Below are 19,175 nucleotides of genomic sequence, written 5' to 3'. Positions count from 1 at the left end.
TACAAAAGGAAATTATAGTGCTGTATATTTTGAGGGACTGAACATTACTTCTAAAGTTAATATTTTACTACCAGCCTTCAACAAGATGTTTAGATTCAAAATATATATATATATATATGTTTACTTTTAAAAAAATTACTTATGAATGCATGTTTGGCATACAGTGCTGTCAGAAAGCCTGCTATATAGACCAAAAAATGACTTGGACAGCTCAAAAACCATAATTTTAGTCCCACCCCCAATTCCAAAAAGTCTGTTTTTTGTCATACTGAGACTACTTTACCTTAAGGAAATGACAGGAAATTAATAGCTGCCATACTAAATAAACCTGACACAGTCAAAATGCATGAATTCCAGAAAAATTCAGTACATAAATTACATATTTACAATCCCTCAGTTATTATCAGGTAGTAACAGATTTAACAACTACTTCAAAAATTTAACGTTAGAAATACAATTTGTGTAATGTAATAATTTTTAATAACAGCCTCATTTGAAAAAAAATTAGAAGATTGCAATTGCACTACAGATAAGAGTGTTGAAAAAATACCGTTATGTGAGTTTTAATGTCTTTTTATGGCATTAATTGTAATATTTTGGGGCTAGTTTCTGTGATGTTGGAACAGTTTTTATAGTGAGGGTGCTGAAAGCCATTGAACAAAACTTTAAACCTTGTGTATGATAGAAACCACTTCAATCCAGAGTGTTTGCACCCTAGTTCCAGCACCGTTTGTTAATTTTGCCTTGCCCTGTAGAGCTACCCATCAGGACAGTTCTAAAACCTCACTAGTACTTCTGCACAGGGGCCATCCACAGTTCTTAATTTATGCCTGTTACCTGATGCAGAGGGGAATAAATGGAACTTGTATATGAATCTTCTTTATTAATTTGGCTAACTGTACTCTTATACTCTGAGGTATTGTTTTTAAATTGCCATTGTGCTGAACTCATTTTCAGGATTCAAATGCAAAGAACATTCCCTAAGGCCTCACTAATTTTGTGTATCTCAATTTCTGAGTGCCAAATTTGAGACATTTAGGACCTGAGTTTCAGATATGTGAATATCTGTATCTCCAGTCAAAGCCAATGCAAGCTGCAAATGCTTGGCATTTAAGAACATGAGGCTTTCATTGTATCCACTTGAGTACCCCATGTTGGACTCAATAGTGGATAATTTTGAAAGAAACTGCTTCTCTTCAACTTAAAGCTAAGCATTTTCCTTTTGAGGTTTTTTTCACGTGTTTGCTGAATCTAAGAAATTTTTCTATTATCTGCTGAATTTTGTTATGAAGTGCACCACTTGCGCTCTTTAACTTTTTGCGTTTGTACAGTCTGAATAGATAAATTAAACAAAAAGTTTGTTTTAACAGGGAGAAGTTTTTAAAGTTTGGCTAAAGTTGTTTCTCTCAGAAGCATCTATTGCTGTTTTACAGGATTGTTTTTGGTGGTGGTTTCTTCAAAAGTTTAAGGTATAAACATATAACAGAAGTTATTCTTACATCTCTTCTATCCAAATGTACAAAATAAAGATTTCTTGTTTTACAAAGTCATGATCCATAGATTGGATAGATTCAACAGGAGCAGACGTAGGCCCAGAATGAAACATCTAACTTTAACCTGATCTCAGAGGACATACATTTTACTTGTGAAGAGCCATTTAAGATAGAAGATTTAGATCACTTAATACTAAAATAAAACTTTAAGCCAGAATTGACTGTTTACTTTAGCTTTGCTTACTTTGCTTAATGATGCTAAGATTTATGCAAGATTTTGTTTTGAAATAATTAAATGTAAGAACATAAAGCAAAAATATCACTACTTTTGTTACCTGACACTATCAATATGTACATAACTGAGGAGCCAAGGGAAAATATTCATACAGTACATGACTGTGTTTTTGAGCTACCTTGACTCAGTACAGCTCTTCAGCCCAACATTTAAGGTGGTGCTTAATAGCGATGGATTAAACACATGCTTCAAATTAAGCATGTGCTTAAGTGTTGTGCCAAATCAAGAGCTTTTGCAATACATTAAGAAAACTGTTAATTTAAGGGTGGAAAGAATACAGCAAAATTTAAAAATACTTTGAGAATATGGATTACGGTATTGTTCGTCATATCAGATTAAATGCTACAAGAAATTACAAGTGCCTCAGTTCAACAGGGTATTTAAGCAGAGGTTTAACTTTAAACATGTAAATCATTACATTATCTGTAGTGGAATTGCTCACATGCATAAGTATCCTGTTGAGTCAGGACCTAAATTCTGACCATCATCATGTTAATTCATAACTGTTTCTGATTTTATGTTGATTTTTCCTTTTAAGCCTAATCAAGAAGATCAAGATTACTTGTTTGACAGAATTGCAGAAAGTTTCATGGCACTTTTCCTATGTGTCCCCAGGAATACTAAAGATGCTTTTTTTCAGGTAATGGTATGGTAACATATGAGTTACAATGATTAGTTATATGAGTTTGGCAAGTTTGTAAGACTCTTTTTCTTCCCTCTTGTACATGGTGTGGAAAAATGCATTAATTACATGGAAATTGGTATATCAGAGGGAAAACGCATACAGAGACAAGCTCCCCCACTCACATAGCCACAAACATTCCCTTGCTTAAACAATACCTGTTTTGGGAGAGCAATATAGGGGGTTCCTGGCTGAACAAAAGGAAATAGAGAGCAGCAGCTGCCCAGGGAAAATTTTCAAAAGCACCAGAGGCCAAAAGGTCAGACTTTTAAAGGGATTTAGGCACCAAAACAGGTAAATAGGTGCCTAAGTCCACTATGTAGGCACCACTGACATTTTCCAAGCTACTGGTCATGTGCCACCTAATTCCTTGAGCACCTAAATTTCTGCTGGTAAGCATTTACAAAGCAGTCTAAGGGTATGTGTTCACTACCCACTGGATTGGCGGGCAGCGAGCGATACAGTGGGGATCCATTTATCGTGTCTAGTCTAGACACAATAAATCGATCCCCGAGCGCTCTCCTGTCGACTCCTGTACTCCAGCGGACGAGCGATGCAGGCAGAGTTGACGGGGGAGTGGCAACAGTTGACTCATGGTAGTGGAGACACCACAGTAAGTCGATCTAAGTACATCGACTTCAGCTATGTTATTCACGTCGCTGAAATTGCGTAATTTAGATTGATCCCCCCACCAGTGTAGAACAGGGCTAAGTGCTACTGCCACCCAACAGCTAACAAGTTACTCAGAGCAGTAGCTGAAGCCCTGAAGGAAAGACAATGCCTACTTCACCTTCAGGGTCTTATCCTGTAGGTGTGCTCTAAGCACACCTGTTACCTGCCAGACTCTGCAGCAGGAAGTCTGGATGCAGGCTACTGATAGATGGGGGCGGGGAGCAGTGTATGTTTGTGCAGGGGACACAACACAGCACCTGCACAAAAAACATTCAGGGAACAGGGACATATAGAGCCAGCATGAGAGAGGTATCTAAATGAGCAGGAGAGAGATACAGAGCATTTTGGCAAATAGGGCATGAGTTATCTAAGCAGCTGACCTGGCATAGATGGCTAACCACAGGAGAGGGTTTTTTATGTCTGAGGTTCTGAACAGAGAGATGCACCTCTCTCTGGCTTGTCTGCCAGGCTCATAAGATCAGGTGCTTAGATGCCTAAACCCTGCCTTCTCCCTGCCCTTTCCTCTGCATTTCACTACTGGCTTCTGAAAATCCCTTTCTTAGGTCCCTAACTCTCCCTATGTGTTGAGGAGCCTGGGTTCCAAACTCAGTGCTGTGAATACCACTGGGTGGCAGGACTCCTAGGAGTTAGGCTCAGAGTTGCAACACCTAAGTCCCCTTTGTGAATCTAGCCTTGAAGCACTTTTGAAAATGTTACCTTATGTAGCATACTCCTACTGAAAAGCACAATACAGATTTCTACTAAATCACATGTAAGTTAATGCTGAGGACATAATTGTCAGCTTCTTGAGCTAAAAGTCATCTACTGGACCTTACAAGAGGGGTTGCACCCTTCCTTAGGATTAGTGGGGCAATTAAAATTAAACTGTCAATTATCTAATATTAGTTAAGCATTTTGAGATCCTCAGATGACACACTATATACTCATATTCTTCTCCTCATATAGGAGCTATGTGGATTATTTCATTAATTTATCTGAGGTTCTCAGATACTGTGGTGATGAACAGCAAAGAACATCCAATAAACTAGGACTTACTCTTGATTTTCCTGCCAGTAGTTCTGACTCTGAGAGGCTGTGGCATTTGGAACTCCTCCAGTGTGGGGCTGCATTTAAGCTATTACTGAGCTATTTTGTCACCATTCACTCTGCATATTTTACAAACAATTTACTCTGGCTAGACTTTTCTTGTTGGTGTCTCTATTTGGGAGCCCTGTAGCCACAAAGCGGTACAATCAACCAAGAGAAAATGGTCATTAGGTCTAAAAATGCCGTGTGCAAGTCCATGAGGTGTTGTTCTGGGTGGGGTCCTGTTGCCACGCACTCACACAGAGGAATTAGAAGTAGAGATAGTTACATGTACATTTGTATGGTGTAAGTGTTCAGTATGCAACATATATTATGACATTGCTTGGACCAGAATCCAGGTATGTGCTAGAATTTAAAATTCTGACAGATACGTTGCACCAGCTGTGTTTTTATTCAGCCTGCATGACTGATATGAAATTTAAAATAAACTCATAGAGTTAAATTGTTAAAATGAAATGTTTGCATCATATTTTCTTATGAAAATGTTATCTAAATAGACTTTTTTTAGCTTTATAAAAATGCTGACATGGTGCAAAAGTTAGTATGCGTATATCTGAACCTATATATTCTAGGTAGAGAAAACAGATCAGTGTGTGTGTGGGTGAGAGAGAAAGAGAAAGGGGAGTGACAACTTCTAATGTTAGAACAATATGTGGGCAATCTGAAATTAATATCTGGCTCAAACAATAGGTGACCAATGAAATGTGATCCTAAAATAAACATGGCAAAGTTTTCCAAAATGCTTACTTTTCATTACATATAGTGATTACTTAAACCTTAAGCAACGTTTTTTATTCCCAATTCACTCTTCCATGCTTCATTTGAGCCCATAATGACTCATTCAGAGATTATAAATGTAGTCTTTTGGAATCAGCATTTTACAATTCTTGTTCTAGCTGCCAACCTTGACTTGTAACCGTTTTCAGCAAGGTATTGACCATTACACCTGCTATTATATTTGACACAAATGTTTAATATTTCATACAAATAATAAAGACAAACTATTTTTAATGCATTAGTTCAATGATTACTGCATTTTGCTTTAATTTTTTTTGTAAACAGAATGAAAACTATAATAAAATTAGTACTAAAGCTCTTTTTGTAACCTTATAATTATTATATTCAGTTTTAATTCTTATTTTGGCAGGTGTATCCTGATTGTTTGTCACAAGTCATCTATGTTGCTTTCTGTGAAGCATTTCCAGAATCCAGTAAATCTTTTGATGATGCATTTAAAGATGGACTAATGGATTTAATTTTTCAGTGGGTATCAGGTACTGTTAGTTAATTTAAATATATTTTTGAAATGTATTATATTAGGATATCCAGATTTCAGTATATCTTACCCTCATTCAGAAATTATTACTTTTACCCCCACTAGTGGTATTTACTACTACTAATAATCCATTACTAGAAAAACTATTGTCAAAGATGCTCTTCTGAGTCTGGAGCATTAATATCTCAAAATTCCAGCTCTTTGTTAAAGAATTGGAATTGGAATTATTTGGAAGTTTATTATTTGCAATTGGAAGTATTTCAGAGTAGCAGCCGTGTTAGTCTGTATTCGCAAAAAGAAAAGGAGTACTTGTGGCACCTTAGAGACTAACAAATTTATTTGAGCATAAGCTTTCGTGAGCTACAGCTCACGTCCGATGAAGTGAGCTGTAGCTCACGAAAGCTTATGCTCAAATAAATTTGTTAGTCTCTAAGGTGCCACAAGTACTCCTTTTCAATTGGAAGTAGACTAGAAAACAAATGGAGATAATTTGAGCTGATTGTTCATCATCATCTCTGTGGAACAAATGTTCTTACTTATTTAAGGAAACAATAAACCTAGATCTGACTGAGGATAAATTTAAGTCAATTATTTTGTAGCTGCATGTAATTCAGTACCTTTCCACTTGCACTTTAGCTAATTGGATTTGTGTACCCTTGTCTAGAACCTTTAGCTTTATTCTTTAATGAAATTGTAAATTCATTTATTATTAATTTTAAAAGTTAATGTGACTTAATGTTTAATGGTACTTTAAAATGCCTCAGCATTATAGAATTTGAGGTTTTGTAAATGGATATTAACTTTAGAAATTAAATTTTCTTACATAATGCCAGCACTTAACACATTTAACTTAACTCATCTGACTTTACGAGCCACCATCAAATCTGTACACTCTGCTTCATTGCAGAGGTCCTGGAAGCGTTATACATATATATTTTGTATACCTGTAAAAATATTTAACTTTTGCAGAATTAGTCAGCAATTGTATAATGATCCTCAGGCATATGTATCAATATCTCCTTATGGGTGAGCTGCTTTCTGTGCAATGCACCACTAGGATTGCCAACATTCTACTCACACAAAACCGAACACCCTTGCCCTGCCCCTGCCCTGCCCCTCCTCCAAGGCCCCGTGCATGCCCCACCCCTTCTCTGAGGCCCTGTCCCTGCTCAGGCCATCCCCCCTGCTTTGTCTCTTGCTCTCCCCACCCTCGTTCACTCACTCATTTTCACTGGGCTGGGTTGCGGGAGGGAGTGAGGGCTCTGGCTGCGGATGTGGGCTCTGGGGTGGGGCCAGAAATGAGTTCAGAGTGCAGGAGGGGGCTCCAGGATGAGACAGTGGGTTGGGATGTAAGAGGGGGTGTGGGCTCTGGTTGGGGGTGCGGGCTATGAGGTGGAACCAGGGATGAGGAGCTAGAGGTGAAGGAGGGGGGTCCAGGCTGGGGGGTGGAGCCAAGGTGTTTAGAGTATGGGAGGAGGCTCCAGGCTGAAGCAGGGGTTTGGAGTGTGGGAGGAGGTATGGGCTCTGGGCATGGGGGTGCAGGTTCCGAGGTGGGGCCAGAAATGAGGGGTTCTGAGGGAGGGGGTTGAGGTGCAGGGGAGTGAGGCCTCTGGCTGATGGTGCGGGTTCTGATGTGGGGTCGGGGATGAGGGATTTAGGGTGCAGAAGGGTGTTCCAGGCTGGGACCAAGGGGTTCAGAGGGCAGAAGGGGGATCAGGGCAGCGGATTGGGTGCGAGGGGGTGAGGGCTCTGGCTGGGAGTGCAAACTCTGGGGTGGGGATGGGGACGAGGGGTTTGTTATGCAGGAGGGTACTCTGGGCTGGGACTGAGGGGTTCAGAGGGCGGGAGGGGAATCAGGGCTGGGGCAGGGGATTGGGGCACAGCGGGGGGAGGAGTGAGGGCTCTGGCTGAGGGTGCGGGCTCTGGGGTGGAGAACCTTTTTTCTTTCACAGGCAGTTGACCCACTGAAAAAAAATTAATCACAGGCCACTCACCATCTGGAAGGGGAGGACATAGAGGCTGAAGGCTTTCCCCTGCAGCGGGGCAAGCTGGCGCTTGTGGCTCCAGCCCTACCATGGGGTGAGGGGGCACAGAGTCTCGGGGCTTCCCCTCACAACTGGACAAGCCAGTGCAGTACCTCCTGTCTCATGTGGGGCGGGAGGTGGCATGGAGGCTCGGAGCTTCCCCCAGCGGAAGGATGAGCCGATGCAGTGGCTGCAGCCCCACGTGGAGGCACCAAGAGGGCTTTCCATCCACAACTGGGCGAGTTGGTGCTTGTGGCTCCTGTCCCACAGGGGGACCGCAGGCCAGATTAAATTAATCACAGGGCCGGATCCAGCCCGCGTGCCCTAGATTCCCCACCCCTGCCCTACACGTAGGAGCTGGAGGGGGGACATGCTGGCTGCTTCTGGGAGCCGCGCCAAGCAGAGGATGGCAGAGAGCCTGACAGCTGTGCCCCACTGTGCTGCACTGCGCTGCCAATTGGACAGTCAACAGCCTGGTCAGTAGTGCTGACTGGAGCCACCAGGATCCCTTTTTGACCGGGTGTTCTGGTCGAAAACCAGATACCTGGTCATCCTATGCACCATGCTGACTCTTTCTCTGTGATCCTGTGTGAAGGGAATATTCAGGAAGAATCTGTGGTGAGCACAGCAATACAGCAAGAATGCAAAATCTTCAGGCCATGATTGAAAGAGAAAGTGGTATGTGATTATTGGAAAAGAAAGTAGGCAGAGACAGACAACATGAATTATCTCTGTTGGAGGGAGCACTAGAACATCTTCCCCATGAATTAATCTTAAATGTCCTGTGAAAATACTTGGAACTGGAAAGCATGGGGTGAATCAGTTTATTCCCTTTTCCAGGAGCAATTTTTTTCAATTTCTGTAAAGATTATTACAGGGACCAAGCTGTGTCTGTTCTGATAGACCTTCTTTGGCAGCAGAATTTGATATGAAGTTTTTATTATTAATGTCTGCATGGTCTATACAAAGGTATATTAATAATCTATAGATTTTATTTGCTTTTAATCAACATCCAAACATAGATGAAAACAATACATTGAGGAAGAGAGATTTTTTTAAAGGAAATTATGCTTTACCAATCTATTAGAATTCTTTGAGGGTGTGAACAAGCATGTAGACAAGGGTGAGCCAGTTGATATTGTGTTGTTGGACTTTCAGAAAGTCTTTGACAAGCTCCCTCACCAAAGGCTCTAAAGCAAAATAAGCAGTCATGGGATAAGAGGGAAGGTCCTTCCAGGGATTAGTAACTGATTAAAATATAGGAAATGAAGGGTAGGAATGAATAGACAGCTTTCACAATAGAGAAGGGAAATAGTGGGGTCCTCCCAAGGATCATTCTGAGACCTGTGCTGTTCAACATAATCATAAATGATTTGGAAAAGCGGGTAAACAGTGCAGGGACAGTGACAAAGTTTGCAGGTGAAGATAATTAAGTCCAAAGCTGACTGTGAAGAGTTACAAAGGGATCTCATAAAACTGAGTGACTGGGCAACAAATTCAATATTGCTAAATTCAAAGTAATGCACATTGGAAAAAATAATCCCACTATACATACAAAATGATGTTAGCTAAATTAGCTATTACCACTCAAGAAAAATCTTGGAGTCATTGTGGATAGTTCTCTGAAAATATCTGGTCAATGTGCTGTGGCAGTCAAAAAATCTAGCAGAATGTTAGGAATCATTAGGAAAGAGATAGATAGATAGATAGATAGATAATAAAACATAAAATATCATAATGCCTCTATATAAGCCTGTGTATATGAGTACTGTGCGCAGTTCTAGTCACCGCATCTCAAAAAAAGATATATTAGAATTGGAATAGGTACAGAGGGGAGCAACAAATATTATTAGGGATATAGAGCAGCTTCCATATGAGGAGAGATTAAAAAGACTGGGACTGTTCAGTTTGGAAAAGAGATGACTAAGGGGGGATATGATAGACGTCTATAAAACCATGAATGGTGTGGAGAAAATGGATAGTGAAGTGTTATTTACCCCTTTACCTAACACAAGAACCTGGGGTCACCCAGTAAAATCAATAGGCAACAGGTTTAAAACAAATATTGAAAAGTACTGCTTCACACAACCTGTGGAACTTATTGTTATGGGATGTTGTGAAGGCCAAAAGTAAAACTGGGTTCAAAAAATAATTAGATAAGTTCGTGGAGGATAGGTCCCCCAATGGCTATTAGCCAGGATGGGCAGGGATACAATTCCATGCTCTGAGTGTCCCTAAAATTCTGACTCTCAGAAGCTGGGACTGGATGCCAGTCACAAATCTGTCTGTGGTAGGGTAGGGTACCCCTTTTGGGTTATATGGGGAGCGCACATGCTTGAATCCAATTACTCCATCCCCAACCCGGTTAGTGCGGTGGGGCATCTTTTTAACCTTCTAGCTGGGGACTCTTGTCTGTCAAGTCCCTTCTCTATGTCCCTGGTGATGCCACCAAACATCCCACAGTCAGCAAAACAGGTTTGTAAGCAGCTCCCTCCAGGATATGGGACTCTGGGAGTATCAGAGCTCACTGGGCTCCAGTGCAAGCCTCTGTTCTTTTCCCCTTCAACTCAGGGGTTCTGCACCCTCCTTCTGCAAGGGCAGGGGCTCAGTAGGCTGTCAATCCTCTCTCCAGGGCTGGAGAAGCTGAACAGTTTTTTCCTTTCCCAGGGTTGCCCCCATCTGAGTTGAGTTCCCTCTCTTTTATCTCCTTCTCCAGTGTGGCATGATTTGCAGCAGCAGCAGCATGATGGGGCCAGTCCAGCCCAAAGCAACTCCTTACCCCTTCCATGCTATCTGGGGCTTATATACACTGTCACATAGGGACTGGATCATCCATAATTGCCATGTTCTGTTCATTCCTTCCAAAGCATGTGGCATTGGCCACTGTGGGAAGACAGGATACTGGGAGAATACTAGATAGTGACAGACAGAATACTAGACAGACCATTGGTCTGACCCACTACGGCCATTCTTAAGTTTTTAGACTCAATTTCAGCTGAACTGTTGATTATATATGAGATGCAGACTACTTTACTGCTTCTTTGTTTACATTTTGGCCAATGTGGGCTTCACTGACCTGTGGATTGGCACTGTGTGATAAATATTGCACTGCTGATAAACAGTAGAAATATATTTTTATATACCTGTAAAATGCCAAAAATGTTTTTCTCTATATTTCCCCCTCTATTGAAAAGCATTGTTTTTCAGGCAAAAATTACTTTGATCTTACCAGGAGACAAAGGAGAAATTATTCAGAGAAAAAAAATGCATTACAAATCTCATTTTAGGAGGCCTATGCACACCAAGGTCACAGTCCACCACTCTTCTCTGCATATGCTGTTTTACCATGGCAGGACTCCTCAGCAGTCAGAATAATGTGCTGTGGATTATATATTTATTGCTTCTCTTGACAAGAACAAAGTTAATTCCCAGTGAGAGCTTGCTGTTCACAGCAGCATACATGTTAATCTGCTGAGGGATAAATGTGCACCATAACTCCCAAATGGGTCTTGCACTGTGAGGAACTAGTTAAACCCAAGAATCTAGCCTGTAATATGTATCTACTGTAGATAGACAGTGGGCAGAGTTATCAAGAATTCAGTCAGACCAAATACCAAAAGATAACTAGAAGACCACTGCTGTTGCTTGGATTCCATATATCTCTGGAAGTACTGAAATGTTTGGGTTAGAGGCAATAAAACATTCTACTGGAAAGGAAATAGAAAGCCACCAAGTAAAGCAAATTATACACCCTGCCCAGGATAACTTGAAGCCTTAAAAAAATCTTTCATTGTAAATGTTTTGTAATGTCAAATTACCAGAATGGAAACAACTACAAAATAAAGATATTTCTCCTCTCATGAAATATATATTAAGATATCCATACACAAAATCAAGTGGAAAAGAAAGTTAACAAAAATAGTAAATTAAGATAATGAAATGAAAATAAAATATTGAATAGTAAAATAGACATTCAAGGTCCAAACCTGGAAAGAAAGAAATACTGTTTTAAAAATAATAACACTACTCAAGCAAGTGAAAGTCTAGCATTAGCCACAACAAACTTTGTTTCAATTAGCCATGTGTCACCAATACATGAATTTTAAAGAAGTTGTGAATTTCAAAACTCTTGAAGAAAAACTGACACCACTATTCCTAATTCCACTGCAGATGGTAAAATGCATGGGCATTGGTTGTGCAGTTAGAGCAACTGCTAAAGACCAGAATACTTTGGCAAAACCCTCTAAACATCTTTCATGAAACAGTAATTAAGAAAATAATATTGTTATTCTAAATGCTGACATAAATTAAGAATCTCTGTTAATTGTATAAAAATAATAATCTGCACAAAATCAAACCATGAGCCTTATCTTGCAAGCACTCATGCCTGTGCTTAACTTTAAGAATGTGTATTCCTATGGAAGTTAGTGGCACTGTTTAGTATTTTAAAGTTAAGCACATGCATAAGTGTTTGCAGATTAGGGACCTGAAAGGAATAAAAAGTCTTAACTTCATTTGAAAGGATAAGATGTTTGGTATAGGATAGCTTTCAAATGTAACACCAAATACTTCTGTCTTTTTCTAAAGTTAACTTATGCTTTTCAGGTCTAAAGCCACAGAAATTTGCTTGGAAGAAATGGAATCTAGATTGCCTGAGGAAGCCCACAGTAAATAGTAGCAAGAAAGATACTATTACCAAGGCACCAGTTAAGGAGTCTGGCAAATCCAAAGCAGTCATTGAAGCTTGTGAGTATTTTTTAAATGCACAGAATGAATTGCAGCATGAATCGCTGAATGGAACGTACAGTACTTTGCAAAGTCTAAATAATTGTCAACAGAAATCATTATTCACACCTCAATTTTATTGTGTAAAGGGTATCTAAATAAAAAAAATAATAATTTGGAACGTTTGGATTGACTTATACATATGTCTTGCTCTTTTGCTGATATTTGCATTTAGAGAAATCTGTAAAGAAAAAAATGAACGTGAATGTCAAATACTTAAAATAGCTGCTGATATGAGGGCCCCATATGGCCATTCATCTATTGTGCAGAGATCCCTTTCTCTACTTCATCCAGTGGTACATGAATCTTCCTCTCACTCCTTCCTGCTGCCTGGCTCCTATTTCCATTATTCCCCCTACTGTTACCATTCCTCCTCCTTGCTCCTGGTGGGTCAGCTCTTTCACCACTCCATCCCTTGATACCAGTATGTCTTTCTTGATCCTTCCCACTGCTTAGCATCCTACCTCAAGTCCATTCTCTTGATGCCAGCAAACCCCCTTGTTCCATTTCATTTCCTGGATCAAGTACCTCTAATGTGCAGTTTCAGAGTAGCAGCCGTGTTAGTCTGTATTCGCAAAAAGAACAGGAGTACTTGTGGCACCTTAGAGACTAAAAATTTATTAGAGCATAAGCTTTCGTGAGCTACAGCTCACTTCATCAGATGCATTTGGTGGAAAAAACAGAGGAGAGATTTATATACACACAGAGAGAACATGAAACAATGGGTTTATCATACACACTGTAAGGAGAGTGATCACTTAAGATAAGCCACCACCAGCAGCAGGGGGGGGGGGAAGGAGGAAAACCTTTCATGGTGACAAGCAAGGTAGGCTAATTCCAGCAGTTAACAAGAATATCAGAGGAACAGTGGGGGGTGGGGTGGGGGGCAGAAATACCATGGGGAAATAGTTTTACTTTGTGTAATGACTCATCCATTCCCAGTCTCTATTCAAGCCTAAGTTAATTGTATCCAGTTTGCAAATTAATTCCAATTCAGCAGTCTCTCGTTGGAGTCTGTTTTTGAAGCTTTTTTGTTGAAGGATAGCCACTGTTAGGTCTGTAATCGAGTGACCAGAGAGATTGAAGTGTTCTCCAACTGGTTTTTGAATGTTATACTCCAATGAGAGACTGCTGATTTGGAATTAATTTGCAAACTGGATACAATTAAGTTAGGTTTTTTCCACCAAATGCATCCGATGAAGTGAGCTGTAGCTCACGAAAGCTTATGCTCTAATAAATTTGTTAGTCTCTAAGGTGCCACAAGTACTCCTTTTCTATTTCCCCATGGTATTTCTCCCCCCCACCCCACCCCCCACTGTTCCTCTGATATTCTTGTTAACTGCTGGAATTAGCCTACCTTGCTTGTCACCATGAAAGGTTTTCCTCCTTCCCCCCCCTGCTGCTGGTGATGGCTTATCTTAAGTGATCACTCTCCTTACAGTGTGTATGATAAACCCATTGTTTCATGTTCTCTGTGTGTGTATATAAATCTCTCCTCTGTTTTTTCCACCAAATGCATCCGATGAAGTGAGCTGTAGCTCACAAAAGTTATGCTCTAATAAATTTGTTAATCTCTAAGGTGCCACAAGTAGTCCTTTTCTCTAATGTGCGGTGTCCAACCTGTATTGCTGGAAGGTCTAAGTGGTGGCCCCCAGTCTTGACAATTTATATTTGATTAGAAAATGAAAATGTATTTCCTGAGGTGCATTCTATGATCTTTAAACTGAAGAGTTTGAATCAAACCCATCGCTGTGAGGAAAAAGTAGGAAGAACTGCTTTCCCATCTGCCTCCCATCAACTCCTCTGCAGTCTCAGCAGAAGCTCTCCTGTGAACTGAAAGTGCTCTAAACAGAGGTAATCTCCTCTGTATTTCAGCTGCTCAGCAGCATCCCCAGTGGGCACCTGCTACACTGCAGGGAAGAAATGATAGAATGGCTGTGACTGTTCCATATCTGCTTTGCTGTTGGGCTGTGAGAGTCCCAGTACAGGAACTTGATTGGCTCTGTTTCAGTCTAAGGGAGACCTTTTCCTAGGCAAACACCAAGAGCAGGAGAGGGGGAAAAGTTGAGAACCAACAACCTGTTCCATGTCCTTGATTCTCTGATCCAGCCCTAGCCCCAGTGAAAGTTATGGCATCAGGGAGGTTGCTCTAACTTGTACTTGTTAGTTGTGGACCAGAAAGGATGGGCCAAGAGAGCAGAGCAGGGCAGATAATATGTCCTAAATATTGATTGAGCGCCTTTGAACTTTTTGAAGTAATATGTTTGGATCTCAAACTGAAAAGGCTGGACACCACAGCTCTATATCATCATCTGCCTATAGTGTTGAGTGAGCACTTCATTCTGCATTGACTCTGCTGCGTCGGCTTCTAGAGTATGCCTCACAGTCAGCTCTAGAAGATATAGGAGTAGAATGATCACAAAGTGTGTTTTATGACCTGGCTTTGGACTAACATGCAACGATTCCCACATAGCTTGCCCATAGCGAAAGCACAGGAGAACCACTCTAGTATGACTACATTTATTGACTGTGCTAACTGATTCTGAATAGGGGCTGCAGGATTGGGGCCCTACACAAAAGGCATTTTACTTTTTATGGAGTTTTCTTTTATTTACAGAATTATTTTTGCTTGTGTGTGCTGACCATGCATATCTACTGCATAATAGGCATCTCTCAGTCTTCAGTTGATGACTTGTAGCCTTCCTTAGTCCACTTCCCTGTTTTAATTTCTATATTTCCTTTCAAGTACAATAAGTAAAGAACAAACCACAATTGCGTTAAGGAATGCTGAAATTAGCACTGTCATCAGGCTTACTGTATAATTCCCTTCCTACCACTCAGGTTCTAGTCTCAAAAGGAGATTCTTGCTTTCAGAATTCTTTATTTGTATTTAGCTCAGTCTGCAATAAAATGGTTTAAAAATAGAAGTTTATCTAAAATACTGAAGGGACACTGTCAGGAGAACCTTTAGCTTTTGAAAAATGATAAGCTTTTACAAAATCTGAAACTAACAAAAACATTTGCATGAATTTTGCAAATTCTCATGTTTTTGTTTTTAAAGAATCAGATTTCCCTTGTAGTCCTGGAACCCTATCATTGCAGCATTATGCTGGTACAAGAGAACAAGAATATTAAACTAAGTAGAGAGTAAATATATGTGCAGCAGGTTATGTGAAACACTTCCTCTTCTGGACATGACCCTCTTCCCCTTACTAGAGCTGTGCTATCTATCCCCAGTAGTTCCTAAACTCATTGGGGCTAGAGTAACCATGTGTTTGGCCCCCAAAAGAGGAAGGCATTAATTTGATTTGTGTGGTGTGTAATGTACATGGTTCTCTCTTATCCTCATTCACTAAATGTGGGAGGGTATTACTATTATAAGTTGTCATGGTTCCTTCCCCACTCTGAACTCTAGGATACAGATGTGGGGACCTGCATGAAAACCTCTTAAGCTTACTTTTACCAGCTTAGGTTAAAACTTCCTGAAAGTACAAACTATTTTACCTTTTCCCTTGGATTTTATCGCTGCCACCACCAAATGTCTAACCGGTATATAACTGGGAAAGAGCCTGTTTGGAAATGTCTTTCCCCCCAAAATCCTCCCAAACCTTACACCCCCTTTCCTGGGGAAGGTTTGATAAAAATCCTCACCAATCTGCATAGGTGAACACAGACCCAAACCCTTGGATCTTAAGAACAATGAAAAAGCATTCAGATTCTTAAAAGAAGAATTTTAATAAAAGAAAAAGTAAAAAGAATCACCTCTGTAAAATCAGGATGGTAAATACCTTACAGGGTAATCAGATTGAAAACAGAGAATTCCTCTAGGCAAAACCTGAAGTTACAAAAAGACACAACAACAGGAATCTACATTCCATTCAGCACAGCTTATTTCTCAGCCATTTAAAGAAATCAGAATCTAACGCATATCTAGCTAGATTACTTACTAAGTTCTAAGACTCCATTCCTGTTCTGTCCCCAGCAAAAGCATCACACAGACAGAGAGAGCGGCTTTGTTTCTCCCTCTCCTGAGCTTTTCAAAGTATCTTGTCTCCTCATTGGTCATTTTGGTCAGGTGCCAGCGAGGTTATCCTAGCTTCTTAACCCTTTACAGGTGAAAGGGCTTTTCTTCTCGCCAGGAGGGATTTTAAAGGTGTTCACTGTTCCCTTTATATTTATGACACGCCCCCCAAATCACAGATAGGGTGAAACGCTGGCTGTGATTTCTTCCTGGAGCTCTAGGAAAAAACAGAGTTAATAAGACACATGCACCTCTAAATATACTACCAAGGATATAAAGACTAACAATATTTTCCACATCTTAAGGACAATTTTAACCAGTTGATTCTGGGAAACTTTCACAGGAGAGTGCATCAGCCACTTTGTTAGAAGCTCCTGAGATGTGCTGGATGTCGAAATCAAAATCTTGGAGAGCTAAACTCCACCGAGTAAGTTTTTTGTTATTTCCCATGGCGGTATGAAGCCACTGTAGCGCAGCATGGTCAGTTTGCAGGTGGAAACACTGTCCTCAAACATATGGGCGTAGCTTTTCCAGAGCGTAGACAATGGCATAACATTCTTTTTCACTGACTGACCAGTTGCTTTCCCTCTCAGACAGCTTCTTTCTGAGAAACACTACAGGGTGGAATTCTTGATCCCGTCCTTCCTGCATTAAAACTGCTCCCACACCACGCTCGGACCCATCTGTGGTTACTAGGAATGGTTTGTCAAAGTCTGGGGCCCTTAGTACAGGGTCAGACATGAGTGTCACTTTAAGCTGGTAAAAGGACTTCTGACACTCTTCGGTCCACTGAACGGCATTTGGCTGTTTCTTTTTGGTTAGGTCTGTCAGTGGGGTGGCGATTTGGCTGTATTGCGGTACAAATCGCCTGTAATAACCGGCCAAGCCTAAGAAGGATTGAACCTGTTTCTTTGACTTTGGGATAGGCCACTTTTGGATAGCATCCACTTTGGCCTGTAGGGGGTTGATAGTTCCTTGACCCACCTGGTGTCCAAGTAAGTCACTCTGTTTAGGCCTTTTTGACACTTCTTAGCCTTAACATTTAGTCCTGTCTCCCTTATGCACTTGAAGACTTTTTGTAAATGTTCCATGTGTTCTGCCCAGGAATCCAAAAATATGGCCACATCGTCAAGGTAGGTGACTGCATATTCTCCTAATCCCGCTAGGAGACCATCTACAAATCTTTGGAAGGTGGCGGGTGCATTCTGCAGTCCGAAAGGGAGTACATTAAATTCATACAGCCCGATGTGTGGTGAAGGCTGACCTTTCCTTGGCAGATTCATCTAGCGGTATCCCTTGGTGAAGTCCAAGGTAGAGATGAACTGGGCCCGTCCCAGTTTCTCTAATAGTTCACCTGTGCGTGGCATTGGATAGTTGTCAGGGCGAGTTACAGCATTTAGCTTATGGTAGTCCACGCAAAAACTTATCTCCCCATCTGGTTTGGGAACTAGAACCAATGGAGTTGCCCATGCACTGCCAGAGGGATGGATTACACCCATCTGTAACATATTCTGGATCTCCCGTTCTATAGCAGTTTTAGCTTGAGGAGACACCCAGTAAGGTTGGACTTTAATTGGGTGAGCATTACCTGTGTCAATGGAGTGGTATGCCCGTTCAGTCAGTCCTGGGGTGGCTGAGAACGTTGGCGTGTCGCTAATGCGCAGCTCCTGGATCTGCTGTCGCTGCATACGCCCAAGAGTCATGGAGAGGTTCACCTCTTCCACGCCACCAGCACTTTTCCCTTCGTAGTAGACACCTTCAAGCCACTCAGCGTCATCTCCTCCCTGGGCTGTAAACTGACAAACTTTTAATTCTCTGGAATAAAAGGGCTTTAGAGACTTAATATGGTATACTTTAGGCTTTCGGTTGGAGGTGGGGAATGCTATTAGATAATTAACAGCTCCCAGGCGCTCCTGGACTGTGAATGGCCCTTCCCATGATGCTTCCAGTTTATGGGCCTGGAGTGCCTTTAAGACCATGACCTGGTCTCCTACTTTGAAGGAACGCTCTCTGGCATGTTTATCATATCAGGCTTTTTGCTCTTTTTGAGCATCCTGTAGGTTTTCTTTAGCAAGGGCTAGAGAGGTTCGGAGGGTGTTTTGTAGGTTGGTTACAAAGTCCAGAATGTTAGTTCCTGGAGAAGGTGTAAATCCCTCCCATTGCTGCTTCACCAACTGTAATGGCCCCTTAACCTCGTGGCCATATACAAGTTCAAATGGTGAAAACCCTAAACTGGGATGTGGTACAGCTCTGTAGGTAAAGAGCAACTGCTGCAACACTAGGTCCCAATCTTTGGAGTGCTCATTTACGAATTTACATATCATGGCCCCCAAAGTCCCATTAAACTTCTCCACCATGCCATTTGTTTGATGGTGGTAAGGAGTGGCAACCAAGTGATTCACCCCATGAGCTTCCCAAAGGCTTTCTATAGTTCCTGCCAGGAAATTAGTTCCTGCATCTGTGAGGATGTCAGAGGGCCAACCTACCCTGGCAAAAATGTCTGCTAGTGCCTGGCACACACTATTAGCCCTGGTGTTGCTTAGAGCTACTGCTTCCGGCCATCGGGTTGCAAAATCCATGAGAGTCAGTATGTACTGCTTTCCTCTGGGTGTCTTTTTCGGAAAAGGACCCAGAATATCCACAGCTACTCACTGAAATGGAACTTCAATGATGGGGAGTGGCTGGAAAGGGGCTTTGACCTGGTCTTGGGGTTTTCCCACTCTTTGGCATACCTCACAAGACTGGACATAGGTAGAAACATCCTTGCCCATACCCTCCCAGTGGAATGACCTCCCCAACCTGTCTTTGGTCCTGTTCACC

The 19,175-nt window shown here is 41.3% G+C and overlaps 1 protein-coding gene across 2 annotated transcripts in view; it reads left to right on the top strand.

The window, feature by feature from the left end:
- The window catches only part of LOC119862621 (protein FAM227B), a 58,847-nt gene that overhangs the window by 20,452 nt on the left and 19,220 nt on the right, over positions 1 to 19,175 (top strand). For both annotated transcript variants that reach the window (XM_043494620.1, XM_043494622.1), the window contains 3 exons: positions 2,327 to 2,428; positions 5,397 to 5,523; positions 12,155 to 12,295. In XM_043494620.1, coding sequence (XP_043350555.1) covers positions 2,327 to 2,428; positions 5,397 to 5,523; positions 12,155 to 12,295 — 370 coding nt within the window. The remainder of the gene's footprint in view (positions 1 to 2,326; positions 2,429 to 5,396; positions 5,524 to 12,154; positions 12,296 to 19,175) is intronic.

The sequence above is a fragment of the Dermochelys coriacea genome, chromosome 10 (genome assembly GCF_009764565.3).
Source record: "Dermochelys coriacea isolate rDerCor1 chromosome 10, rDerCor1.pri.v4, whole genome shotgun sequence".
NCBI lineage: Eukaryota > Metazoa > Chordata > Testudines > Dermochelyidae > Dermochelys > Dermochelys coriacea.
The sequence above is the reverse complement of the archived record's forward strand: the minus strand, read 5'-3'. Positions and strand labels throughout refer to the sequence as shown.